This window comes from Oncorhynchus mykiss, chromosome 14 (assembly GCF_013265735.2).
Source record: "Oncorhynchus mykiss isolate Arlee chromosome 14, USDA_OmykA_1.1, whole genome shotgun sequence".
Classification (NCBI taxonomy): Eukaryota; Metazoa; Chordata; class Actinopteri; order Salmoniformes; family Salmonidae; genus Oncorhynchus; species Oncorhynchus mykiss.
In genome coordinates, this window is record NC_048578.1 from 4,526,909 (window position 1) to 4,541,703 (window position 14,795).

The following is a 14,795-nucleotide window of genomic DNA, read 5'->3' on the forward strand; positions in this document are numbered from 1 at the left end:
GTCAGCTCGGGGATTTGAACTTGCAACCTTTGGGTTACTAGTCCAACACTCTAACCACTATGCTACCCTGCCTCCATACTTCTTTCCATATGAAATATTATAGTTTAATTACATTTTAGGGTACCTGAGGATTATTTAATTATTATTAATAATAATTATTATAAATTATTTTGACTTGTTGAAACAAAGTTTAGCGGTAGCTCTTTGGATTCCTTTCTCTGCATGTTGAACGAGTGGATTACTCAAATCGATGGCGTGAACTAAACAGATTTTTTGGGATATAAAGAAGGATTTTATCTAACAAAATGACCATACATGTTGTAGCTGTAACCCTTTGGATTGCAAATCAGAGGAAGATTTTCAAAAATAAGTGAATATTTAATCGCTATTTGTGATTTTACGAAGCCTGTGCTGGCACCATCCTCAAACAATCGCATGGCATGTTTTTGCTGTAAAGCTTATTGTAAATCGGACAATTCAGTTAGATTAACAAGAATTTAAGCTTTTAACCGATATAAGATACTTGTACAGTGGAGCCAAAAAGTATTTAGTCAGCCACCAATTGTGCAGGTTCTCCCACTTAAAAAGATGAGAGAGGCCTGTCATTTTCATCATAGGTACACTTCAACTATGACAGACAAAATGAAGGAAAAAAATGCAGAAAATCACATTGTATGATTTTTAATGAATTTATTTGCAAATTATGGTGGCAAATAAGTATTTGGTCACCTACAAACAAGCAAGATTTCTGGCTCTCCCAGACCTGTAACTTCTTCTTTAAGAGGCTCCTCTGTCCTCCACTCGTTACCTGTATTAATGGCACCTGTTTGAACTTGTTATCAATATAAAAGACACCTGTCCACAACCTCAAACAGTCACACTCCAAACTCCACTATGGCTAAGACCAAAGAGCTGTCAAAGGACACCAGAAACAACATTGTAGACCTGCACCAGGCTGGGAAGACTGAATCTGCAATAGGTAAGCAGCTTGGTTTGAAGAAATCAACTGTGGGAGCAATTATTAGGAAATGGAAGACATACAAGACCACTGATAATCTACCTAGATCTGGGGCTCCACGCAAGATCTCACCCCGTGGGGTCAAAATGATCACAAGAACAGTGAGCAAAAATCCCAGAACCACATGGGGGGACCTAGTGAATGACCTGCAGAGAGCTGGAACCAAAGTAACAAAGCCTGCCATCAGTAACACTGCACTGCCAGGGACTCAAATCCTGCAGTGCCAGACGTGTCCCCCTGCTTAAGCCAGTACATGTCCAGGCCCGTCTGAAGTTTGCTAGAGAGCATCTAGATGATCCAGAAGAAGATTTGGAGAATGTCATATGGTCAGATGAAACCAAAATATAACTTTTTGGCAAAAACTCAACTCGTCGTGTTTGGAGGACAAAGAATGCTGAGTTGCATCCAAAGAACACCATACCTACTGTGAAGCATGGGGGTGGAAACATCATGCTTTGGGGCTGTTTTTCTGACAAGGGACCAGGACGACTGATCCGTGTAAAGGAAAGAATGAATGGGGCCATGTATCGTGAGATTTTGAGTGAAAACCTTCCATCAGCAAGGGCATTGAAGATGAAACGTGGCTGGGTCTTTCAGCATGACAATGATCCCAAACACACCGCCCGGGCAACGAAGGAGTGGCTTCCTATTAAGCATTTCAAGGTCCTGGAGTGGCCTAGCCAGTCTCCAGATCTCAACCACGTAGAAAATCTTTGGAGGGAGTTAAAAGTCCGTGTTGCCCAGCAACAGCCCCAAAACATCACTGCTCTAGAGGAGATCTGCATGGAGGAATGGGCCAAAATACCAGCAACAGTGCGTGAAAACCTTACAGACTTACAGAAAACGTTTGACCTCTGTCATTGCCAACAAAGGGTATATAACAAAGTATTGAGATAAACTTTTGTTATTGACCAAATACTTATTTTCCACCATAATTTGCAAATAAATTCATTAAAAATCCTACAATGTGATTTTCTGGATCTTTTTTCTCATTTTGTCTGTCATAGTTGAAGTGTACCTATGATGAAAATTACAGGCCTCTCTCATCTTTTTAAGTGGGAGAACTTGCACAATTGGTGGCTTACTAAATACTGTATGTACCTAAATGTTTAATATCCATAATTTCTATGATTATTTATTTGAATTGCGCGCCCTCCAATTTCACCAGAAGTTGTCGACAGGTGTCCCATCGGGACGCCTAGCCCTAAGAAACTGAGAGCTGAACTATCTTCCTCTATGGGCCCCTCTACCCCTCCTTTGTCCTTGACCTCGGCCTCTTACTTGGGCCATTCTTGCAAAGATGTTTCGCACACATGCAGACGAGGCTCACATTTTTTTGAGTAATTCGTGTCAGCTGTGAGCAGATGTTTTAATTTTGTTTTACTTGATTTATTCAACTGACATTTGTGTCTTTTGAGAATGGTGTTTACTGTTTTGCAAAACTGTGCTTAGCATTTGCATTGTGTGAAAGCAATGAGTAATGACTTAGTTTATGCAAAAAAATAATGCTATTGTGCTCAATAGGTTATGGTGGAACGTCGACCCCAGTTTCATTAAAAGTGTCTTAACGATCGAGAAACTATAATGAAACCTCCCAGGGAACATTCAGGAAACTATAGTAAAACGTTCTTAGAACCTCCCTGCAACCAAAAAAATGTAAGTTCCCAGAACACTTCAATTCTCAGGACGTTATGTTTTTCTTCAGTTTTACCGGCCAGAGAACTTATGGCTTCGTTCCCAGAACCAATGGGAAACCAAAAACGTATGTTCCCACAACCTTCAAGGAACTCAATGCGCTAGCTGGGAAGCTGATGGAATAAGGACAGTTACCATGGCAATTCAAACATTGCAAAAGGGCCTACACAATATGGCCAAAGGAATAATAAATAAACAAAATGTTTATTATTAGCGGCACCCCTCCCTCATTGAAAATTAATCATTTGATTCAATGCAATTCCCTCCTCCTGCAAATCCAAAATGTGTTTATCTGTTCAGCTTTTTGGTCTATGTGTATATATAGACTACCAATATTCTCAACTCCGGAGCATTTCATCTTAAGGATCCGTTCCCTATTTTTTTATTTTTGCCTAAAATGACATACCCAAATCTAACTGCCTGTGGCTCAGGACCTGAAGCAAGGATATGCATATTCTTGATACAATTTGAAAGGAAACTCTTTGTAGTTTGTGGAAATGTTAAATTACTGTAGAAGAATATAACACATTAGATCTGGTAAAAGATAATACAAAGAAAAAAACGTTTTTTGTACCATCTTTGAAATGCAAGAGAAAGGCCATAATGTATTATGCCAGCTGAGGCGCAACTTAGATTTTGGCCACTAGTTGGCAGCAGTGTATTGCAAAGTTATAGACTGATCCGATGAACCATTGAATTTCTGTTCAAAATGTTGTATCAAGACTGCCCAAGTGTGCCTAATTGGGTTATTAATACATTTTCAAGTTCATAACTGTGCACTCTCCTCAAACAATACCATGATATTCTTTCACTATAATAGCTAGTGTAAATTGGACAGTAAAGTTAGATTAACAAGAATTTAAGCTTTCTGCAATATGAGATATGTCTAATCACATTAGCCTACGTTAGCTCAACCCACCGATCCAGTAGAGGTAAAAAAAAAAAAACTCCCATATTTCCCATGGATGCACTTGTTTTCTCCTTAAAGTCCAATTGTGATAGGCCTACCATAGAAGAAGAAAAAACGGTATAGGCACACTGAGACACACATATTGTACAATATAGACATTTGTTTTATTTATTTGCAAAATGGAAAATCAGTGGCCATTGGCATACGACAGTTGAAGTGTTAAGGGCTCGATTCAATCCGTACCGCGATGGATCTGCACTGTAGCCCGATTTACAATTAAAGGCAACATTATCGCGCTCGCAAGACTGCATTCACAGTAACCGCTGCAAATGTCGGCTCAATTGGAAATGATCTCAAATGTCAAGCGTGCTACAACACAGTTCTTCCACGCTACGGCTTGAATCAAGCCCTTAATCTAAGTATGCTATATACAGTATCTTTGACATATGAATGACTGAGTAATGTTTGAAAATACATTTATTTATGGAGTGTATCACATTTTTCATAGATGGGGTAGTGCGTGTAACAGTAGCAGTGGCTTTATAATCTCCTCTTAAATCAAAGCACACCCTCTATGTTCCCGCCACATTCTTTTTTTTCTCCTTTATCTTTTGCAACCACTAGATTCCTGATGAGTACACTAAATTACCAGGTTATACTTTATTTACACAAACATTCCATACAGATATCAAGTGACAGTAACAGAAAAGTGATCATCAGATCTTTACATGTAACACAACCCCATTCTCTGACTGACCACAGACCCAGCAGAGAAGAGGCATTCACAGATCAGGATAAACTGAAAGAGGAAGGATGACAGTTTAGGGTGCAGTTCCACACGTAGTCCCAAGGTTTCATGACTTTGTTTCTGTCAAATCCATAGTATACAGTTTGTGGTTTATGAGAAATACAGTACAGCCTCATCTGTAGTCGTTTTCCTCTGATAGTGATAGTGATAGTTTGATTTAACAGATGCTGGATTGATCCTGATGCTCAGTAAAGCTGGCTAACATACAGCAGAGGGCATCGTCAACCATTTCCCATACCAACAATACGAAACCATTGACCGTTCGAGGATCACTTGACATGAACCACTGACAGTGAATGGAACCATACATCACTCCCCATCATCAGTCCAGGACTAAACATGATTCAAATCCCCATCAGGAATCATTCAACAACAACTCATGGGTCTGTAAGACTACCAGAGAGTCACACCTTATCCTCAGGTATGTCCCCTCCACACTCCCCGTTCTGCCCCCCACAGGGGAACAAGAACACCCCCTGACCAGACTCCCTGTAAGACGTCCCTCCACTCCCCACACCCCCCCTCAGTGTTCCCAGTTGGCAGCTAGCAGGACTCCCAGGCAGCAAGGAGGGGGACCTGGAGGCGGCGGAGGCCCAGCAGGTGTAGAGGGCCTCCCCCTCTGGGCAAGCCAGCATGTAGCTCGGACTGGGGCTGGCTGAGGAGGACAGGGTGCGCTGGCTCCCGTTGAGACAGGCAGGGTTCTTCTGTGAGTGACCAGACTCAGCCGAGTTCTTTCGTGAGTGGCTGGCGGAATTGAAGTGGGAGGTACGGTAGTTGTAGCCATGCCAGCCTGGGCGTCTCCTATGGTGGCACTGGCATCTGAGGATGGAGAGGTGGGGGAAGGATTAAGTCCAAATTAAAACGCTTTATTGTACATTTAGGGTAAAAGTGGACATTTGAATTTGGCTTCTACATGGCTCAGAACAACAACCACAATGTACAGAACTTTAGACACACAAAGGGCTACTACGAACAATACTTGGCCACTCTCAGAGTAAATTGTAATATGAAAGACCAATCTGAAGATGCAGAGGAATTAAGGAGTACAGTAATATGATAGGTAGTAAAGTAATAGACCAACCTGAGGATGCGTATGAATGCCAGTTTGAACTCTCGGCTGTAGCAGGGGTAGATTATGGGGTTGAGACAGGAGTTGAAGTAGCCCAGCCAGAAGATCACCTTGAACAGTGTCTCAGGAGGGCGGAAGTCTGGATTGAAAGACCCTGGGGGGGGACAGGAACAGATAAAGATTATACATTTTTATATTCCTTTTAAAATAATATTTTCTAAATAAATTTAAAAAACAATTATAAAAAAAACGAAAAACCAGTAAAAGCAGGTAAGCTGGTTGTAATATTTGTGGCCATTTTCTGGTGTTCTGTGGTGGAAAACTGAGCGTAACACGTCAAACCTGTTACCCAGACATGCTAGAAATGTTTTAACAGCTTGCCATCAATTGCCACTCACTGTTGCACACAGTAAGTTTCCACTCCCCCTGTCACAGAGGGATTCAAGGCCCACGTAACCAGCATGGCTACCACAGCATTCTGCAGCGATATGCCATCCCATCTGGTTTGCACTTAGTCCCACTATCATTTGTTTTTCAACAGGACCTTGACCCAACACACCTCCAGGCTATGTAAGGGCTATTTGACCAAGGAGAGTGATGGAGTGCTGCATCAGATGACCTGGCCTCCACAATCACCTGACCTCAACTCAATTGAGATGGTTTAGGATGAGTTGGACCGCAGAGTGAAGGAAAAGCAGCCAACAAGTGCTCAGCATATGTGGGAACTCCTTCAGGACTGTTTGAAAATCATTCCAGGTGAAGCTGGTTGAGAGAATGCAAAGACTGTACAAAGCTGTCATCAAGGTAAAGGGCGACTACTTTGAAGAATATAAAATATATTTTGATTTGTTAACACTTTTGTTTACTACATGATTCCATATGTGTTATTTCATAGTTTTGATGTCTTTACTATTACTCTTCAATGTAGACAATAGTACAAATAAAGAAAAACCCTTAAATGAATAGGTGTGTCCAAACCTTTGACTGGTACTGTACATGTAAACAGGGATGAAAAGTGACTGGTAGCAGGGATATAGATATACTTATGTTAATAAACTAGTAGTAATATATACAGTGCCTTCAGAAGGTATTCATACCCCTTGACTTATTCCACATTTTGTTTTGTTACAGCCTGAATTCTAAATGGCTTAAATTGATTTTGAGGAAGCACCTTTGGCAGCGTTTACAACTGTGAGTCTTTCTGGTAAGTCTCTAAGAGATTTCAAACACCTGGATTGCGCAACATTTGCCACTTTTTCTTTGCAAAAATCTTCAAGCTCAGTCAAATTGGTTGTTGATCATTGCTAGACAATAATTTTCATGTCTTGCCATAGATTTACAAGTAGGATTAAGTCAAAACTGTAACGTGGCCACTCAGGAACATTCACTGTCTTCTTTGTAAGCAACTCTAGTGTAGATTTGGCCTTGTGTTTTAGTTTATTGTCCTGCTAAAAAGTGAATTAATCTCCCAGTGTCTGGTGGAAAGCAGACTGTACCAGGTGTTCCTCTAGGATTTTAATGATAACAAGCATACCCATAACATGATGCAGTCTATGACTATGCTTGAAAATATGTAAAGCGGTTCTCAGCAATGTGTTGTATTGGATTTGACCAAAACATAACACTTTGTATTCAGGACAAAAAGATGAATTGCTCTTTGCCACATGTTTTGCAGTGTCAAGTGGCTTGGTGCAAATAGCATGCATGTTTTGGAATATCTTTATTCTGTACAGGCTTCCTTCTTTTTACTCTTAGGTTAGTATTGTGGAGTAACTGCAATGTTGATCCATCCTCAGTTGTCTCCTATAAGAACTATTAAACTCTAACTGTTTTAAAGTCACCATTGGCCTTATGGTGAAATCCCTGAGCGGTTTCCTTCCTCTCCAGCAATTGAGTTAGGAAGGACGCGTGTATCTTTGTAGTAACTGGGTGTATTGATACACCATCCAAAGTGTAATTAATAACTTCACCATGCTCAAGGGGATATTCAATGACTACTTTTTATTTTACCCCTCTAACGAAAGTTGCCCTTCTTTGCGAGGCATTGGAAAACCTCCCTGGTCTTTGTGTTTGAATATGTGTTTTAAATTCACTGCTCAACTGAGGGCGCTTAAAGGTAATTGTATGTGTGGGCTACAGAAATGAGGTAGTCATTCAAAAATTATGTTAAACGCTATTATTGCACATGAGTGGTGGCTCCTCAGGGGAGGACCATAATCCTCAGTGAATTTCTGAAACATTTAAATAGTGAAACATTCGTTATCCTTTTTAGATCAAACTATACTAAATATAGTCACATGAGTTTAGTTTTGACAAACAGAGTAAATAACTCACGGACAACTAGTAAAACCTCAAACCAAGTTTATTCACCCACTGGGTCAAACAGCTGCAAAAGACAAACACATATTTACACAAGCACATATATTTATACCCTCCTCCTAGGAGGAGTCACCTCCTTGCACGTCTAGATAGCCAACACATCTCTGTTGCTAGTCATGAACAGAATGTAAACTTCCTGCCTACCCCCATTGTCTCACTCAGTAACTTTCCATACACCTAGTTCTTATCCACCCTCCATTGACCCCAACATACATGTAAAGTAATCAATAAGTTGTAGTATGGTAACATGAACAAATTTCAAGCTATAATCCAACATGTCACCAAATAATTGATTCAAACACACTGTTTTGCAATGAAGGTCTACAGTAGCCTCAACAGCACTCTGTAGGGTAGCACCATGGTGTAGCCGGAGGACAGCTAGTTTCCGTCCTCTTCTGGGTACATTGACTTCAATTCAGACTAACATAGTTATTATGACAACTTCCAGAGCATGTACTCCAACCTATCAGAGCTCTTGTGGCATGAACTGACATGTTGAACACCCAATCAAAGGATCAGAGAATGAATCTAGTACTGAAATAATAATCTACAGCTAGCTAGCACAGCAGTGCATAAAATGTCATGAGTAGTCGACTCAGAGTGAGAAAGACAATAGTTGAACAGTTTTGAACAAATCAATTTCTTGAAAAATGAAGCGTGCGCGAGAGAGCGATAGCTATATGTATTTTTTCACTTTCCCTTACTTAGCTAGTGAATGCAGCTAGCTAGTTTAGTCTGCTCAAACAGATAGGGATGCTATGTTAGCTAGTTGGCTAAGGCTATCCAACACTGGAACTCTTCCAAGTCATGGTCATATTTAACTGCTAAGCTCCTTGCTGACTGTACACTGTACTGCATCGTTGTAATGGGTTTACTAACGCATTAGTTCTGGTAGCTATTTTGACTATGATGTTATAATATGCTGATAATGATGTAGGCTGTGTGTAGCGATTATGATATGAAGGTTTTGCTCGGAAAGTTTTTTTTGCCTAGTTAGACAGCTGATGTGTTGTGCACTGAACTCCAGTAGCGAAGGGAAAAGGTGAGGGGAGCGTTTAGCTGTGAGAATAAATGACAGAATAGCATACTCGGAGTTGCCCTTATGTTAGGCCCTGATCTGGCTTTTCCATATGGCTATGGGCTACATTAGTTAATTTAACAGACAAGATTTGCTTAGAATTCCGTAGCATTATTTTATATTAATGTATAGTATGAAGAATACAATTGAACATAGCTGAATAAAAAATAAAGTATATCTTCTCCAAACGATTTTAGGGAGTGTGCACATGTGGCTATTCTGTGTTGAGTGGTTAACAAAGAAACAGGTCCTCCCATATGCTTAATTTACAGTTATTTAGGCAACTTTAAATGTGATACAAACATTGGGCTATATGTTTGGACTTTTAATACATTCTAAGGTTGCATGATGCAACTCTAATGATGATTTGAAAACGAGTTGCATGAAAGGCATGAGCTCGGCTTTGTTTTCTTTGCGCAGGCTGCACACACTTCATCAGTCTCTCATTCACAATTTGATAAGCATTTGATAATGCCTCAAATTTCCCGGCGGCATCCCCTTAGTGTGACCGTAATGCACCCTAAAAAAAATCCATTCCTTTGGCGGGCAGTGGCCGTTGTGCCCTTGTGCTTCGGGAGAAGGGAATTATAATTATTATATTCAGCCCGTCTAACTCACATGGCTCTCTCGGATAGCTCAAATCTTATTAGCCAATGCCTGTCATGTAATCAGGTCTTTCTCACAGGCTACAAGTGAAGACAGACACATCGGGGAAGCGACTGCGCACGTCCTTATCCAATTCTGAGGTGCATATTGAAGCAGGCCTAACGAACAGCAAAAGCACTAGCCTATGTCATTCTACTATCCCCCATAAGTGCAAAAGTTTACCTGTTTAACCTGTTAGAGCTCTAGGGGCGCTATTTCATTTTTGGATAAAAAACGTTCCCGTTTTAAGCGCGATATTTTGTCACGAAAAGATGCTCGACTATGCATATTCTTGACAGTTTTGGAAAGAAAACACTCTGAAGTTTCAGAATCTGCAAAGATTTTGTCTGTAAGTGCCCCAGAACTCATTCTACAGGCGAAACCAAGATGATGCATCACCCAGGAATTAGCAGAATTTCTGAAGCTCTGTTTTCCATTCTCTCCTTATATGGCTGTGATTGCGCAACGAATGAGCCTACACTTTCTGTCGTTCGCCCAAGGTCTTAGCAGCATTGTGACGTATTTGTAGGCATATCATTGGAAGATTGACCATAAGAGACTACATTTTCCAAGTGTCCGCCTGGTGTCCTGCGTCGAATTCGGTGCGCAATTGCCAGCTGCTTCTACTTTACCATTTGATTCAGGGGAGAAAGCATGTGTCCAAGAACGATGTATCAATGAAGAGATATGTGAAAAACACCTTGATGATTGATTCTAAACAACGTTTGCCATGTTTTCAGTCGATATTATGGAGTTAATTTGGAAAAAAGTTTGCGTTTTGAGGACTGAATTTATGGATTTTTTTTGGTAGCCAAATGTGATGTATAAAACGGAGCTATTTCTAATACACAAGGAATCTTTTTGGAAAAACTGAGCATCTGCTATCTAACTGAGAGTATCCTCATTGAAAACATCAGAAGTTCTTCAAAGGTAAATGATTTTATTTGAAGGCTTTTATGTTTTTGTTAATGTTGCGTGCTGGATGCTAACGCTAATGCTAACGCTAAATGCTAACGCGAAATGCTAACTCTAGCTAGCTACTTTTACACAAATTATTGTTTTCCTATGGTTGAGAAGCATATTTTGAAAATCTGAGATGACAGTGTTGTTTACAAAAGGCTAAGCTTGAGAGATGGCATATTTATTTCATTTCATTTGCGATTTTCATAAATAGTTAACGTTGTGTTATGCTAATGAGCTTGCTGATAGATTTACACAATCCTGGATACAGGGGTTTTTTCATAGCTAAACGTGACGCAGAAAACGGAGCGATTTGTCCTAAACAAATAATCTTTCAGGAAAAACTGAACATTTGCTATCTGAGAGTCTCCTCATTGAAAACATCTGAAGTTCTTCAAAGGTAAATGATTTTTTTGAATGCTTTTCTGTTTTTTTGTGTAAATGTTGCCAGCTGAATGCTAATGCTAAATGCTACGTTAGCCATCAATACTGTTACACAAATGCTTGTTTTGCAATGGTTGAGAAGCATATTTTGAAAATCTGAGATGACAGTGTTGTTAACAAAAGGCTAAGCTTGAGAGCTAGCATATTTATTTCATTTCATTTGCGATTTTCATGAATAGTTAACGTTGCGTTATGGTAATGAGCTTGAGTCTGTATTCACGAACCCGGATCCGGGATGGGGAGATCAGAAAGGTTAATAAATAAATATTCCAAATGTAGTCTGGGACAGTTGTGGGATGCGATAGATCCCAAATTAATACAACCACTAGCATCAAAAAATGTTTTTAAGCAATGAGGTTGACGTAACAGATCAAAACTTTTAGCTTAACATGTTGATAAACTATTAGGCTATTTCTTCACATTATAAGTTCAGCAATGCGCACAAGGCTGTATGTGCAAATGTTCCAAAATGGGAAAACACCATTCTCAAAAGTGACCGCAAATGCGATTATGCATGTAATGCTTTTAATATAAATGTGCATTATTATGGTGAAAATGATCTTCCCCTAACTTAAAACTTGTGCGCTGCCCATGTATGCCAGTTAGGCTCTACACCCATTGTAAAGCAGATTAATATGCTTACTTTTAAGAAGCTATTTGGCCACTTTAGTGATGCTAACCTTATCAAACATTAAAGTCCATGAGCTAGGCTACAGGAGGTGTGTTACTATGATTTTGAAAAAGGCATGCACCGTTTCTTGCCTTACTGCACACAAGATGGGCATCATTCACAAGTGATAGGCTAATATTGTCATCCATCTGATTATCCTTGATTTAATCTTGTCTTTACATATATTATTTAGTATATGTGTGAAATGTGTTTTGATTTAGAAAGGTCCATGATAATAGTCCAGTCTCAAAACAGTGGCACGGGGAAAAAACACGTAATCTACTGTATGCACTTAAATAGCGAATGGAAGATGTTTTTCCCTTGGTTCATTTTCATGCCATTCAGGTTGGATATACTCCGGTTGTAAAGAGAAGCAATGTGCTTAATATTAGGAAAGTTGAGAAATAAATATAGTAGGCCTAGCCTATAGAAAGCTGATGTTATCCTCCTATTTTTTAATAGAGGTCATCAAAACAGTTCTCTCACGCAATTGCATAGCCTATAGATTGTTGCGCTTCATGAGCTCATGGGCTCTCATGAAGTATTTGATTCGATTTCAGAACACATTTGCAATGACGTCAGAGTGATTAAAGGAACAATAGAGTGCTGAGCACGAGGCAGTTAGCAGGTTTGGTAGGCTACTAATGACCATCAGCAGCATCAGAGCATGGACAAGCCTAGTCACCATGTGGAATTTGACTGTGGTCAGCTGTAACAACAAAATGTGGAAAAGGTCAAATGGTGTGAATAATTTCTGAAGGCACTGTACATGTAAACAGAAGTAATAGTTATCCGGCAGCAAGATAATGAGATAGGTACTAATGGCAATCAATGAACAGCAGCATAGTGGTAGTAATAAATCTAATCATTAATCATTTTAGTAGCGGGTGTGGGGGGAGCAGTATTTGTTAGCCATTTAACAGTCTTATGGCCAGGGGAAAGAAGCTGTTTAGGAGTTTTGGTCTGAGCCTTAATGCACCAGTACCATCTGCTGGACAGGGGCATGGAGAACAGTCTATGTCTCGGGTGGATGAAGTCTTTGGCAATGTTTCGGGCCTTTCTCTGATGCCGTCTGGCATGTACATGGGAGCTCACTCCCAGTGATCCACTGGGCCATCTGCACCACCCTCTGTAGGGCCTTCCAGTCGAAGGCGGTGCAGTTGCCATAACATACAGTGATTACAACCAGCCAGGATGCTGTCGATGGCGCAGCTGTAAAAGTTCCTAAGGATCTGAGGGGCCATGCCAAATTGTTTCAGCTTCTTGAGACAGAAGAGGCACTACCATGCCTTTATGACTGTGCTGGTGTGAGAGGACAATGATAAGTCCTCAGTGATGTGGACACAGAGGAACATGAAGCTGTCTTAACCTCTTAAACCATCCCTCAAATCCTTTCAGATAATGTGTCAAATAAGCCCTAGGCCTAAAGTATCGGCAACAAACGTGAGCTAGTAGACAAACTTGAGTTGGAAATTAGCTGGTCACTTTGCTCAAAATGTAATTTTTTTATTTATTTTTTATTTCACCTTTATTTAACCAGGTAGGCTAGTTGAGAACAAGTTCTCATTTGCAACTGCGACCTGGCCAAGATAAAGCATAGCAGTGTGAACAGACAACACAGAGTTACACATGGAGTAAACATTTAACAAGTCAATAACACAGTAGAAAAAAAGAGAGTCTAATATACATTGTGTGCAAAAGGCATGAGGAGGGAGGCGAATAGTTACAATTTTGCAGATTAACACTGGAGTGATAAATGATCAGATGGTCATGTACAGGTAGAGATATTGGTGTGCAAAAGAGCAAAAAAAGTAAATAACTAAAAACAGTATGGGGATGAGGTAGGTAAAATTGGGTGGGCTATTTACAGATAGACTATGTACAGCTGCAGCGATCGGTTAGCTGCTCAGATAGCAGATGTTTGAAGTTGGTGAGGGAGATAAAAGTCTCCAACTTCAGCGATTTTTGCAATTCGTTCCAGTCACAGGCAGCAGAGAACTGGAACGAAAGGCGGCCAAATGAGGTGTTGGCTTTAGGGATGATCAGTGAGATACACCTGCTGGAGTGCGTGCTACGGGTGGGGTGGTTATAATTGTGGGGCAGCTAAAACCATGATTTAGTCAAACAGTAGCATCCTGATCCCGCATGAAAGTGTTTGCCCTGCCCCTGTTTGTCCCTGTGTGCTCTGAGTAGCCTAGATGGAGAGAAGGGGAGGTAAAGAAAAATGCGCAAATTTCCTAATTCAATCACACACAAAAAAAACAGTTGCCTGTTTTGGTTTCAAGTTTCCCTTTCCACAGTTATTAGCCCCAAGTGAATTAGCCTATTGATATTTGTGCACAACGGGTCAGAGTCAGGCAGGTACCGAACAGCAGGACAGGGTCAGGGCAGGCAGAATGGTCAGAACCGGGGAAACAGAACATGAGAAAGCAGGGAGAGGGGAAACATACTGGTAAGACCTGACCAGACAAACTGGCAACAGGCAAACGGAGAACACAGGTATAAATATACTGGGGATAATGAGAAAGATAGGTGACACCTGGAGAGGGGTGGAGACAAGCACAAAGACAGGTGAAACAGATCAGGGTGTGACACAATGGCCTAATTGTCAACCCAAAAATGTACTGGTTTAGATGTTGCACATCAAAATATCTTTATCATGCGTTCCTGCTTGGAAATGTTAGATGAAACACCTTATTTCTTGAATCATTCCATACCAATAGCACTGTGAATGACTTTACATTTACAAAACAAGGTGCTATCTAGAACTTAAAATGGTTCTTTGTCTGTCCCCATAAAATATCCCTTTTTGGTTCCAGTTAGAACCTTTTTGGATTCCATTTAGAAACCTTTCCACAAAGGGTTCTACATGGAACACAAAAGGCTTATCTTATGGGGACAGCTGAAGAACCCTTTTTTCTAAGAGTGTGTAACATTATTACAAACATTTTCTATTGTGTGACGCTGTGACAAAATGTTGGTGTAACCGAATCATGGGCTGGTGCCACCATCTGAAAATGTTAATGGCACCAGTGCCACCAGGGGAAAAAGTTAGTCAGGCGCCCACATATACAGTTTAATGGATGACATGGGTTCATGTTAGGCCAATCATAACATTG

General features: G+C 40.4%; 1 protein-coding gene across 1 annotated transcript in view; it reads right to left on the minus strand.

Moving 5' to 3' along the window:
- Window positions 1-4,835: 4,835 nt before the first annotated feature.
- Window positions 4,836-14,795, minus strand: part of LOC100136712 (alpha-1B adrenoceptor) — a 36,124-nt gene continuing 26,164 nt past the window's right edge. Inside the window, 2 exon segments of the mRNA NM_001124675.1 lie at window positions 4,836-5,250; window positions 5,513-5,654. Coding sequence (NP_001118147.1) covers window positions 4,836-5,250; window positions 5,513-5,654 — 557 coding nt within the window.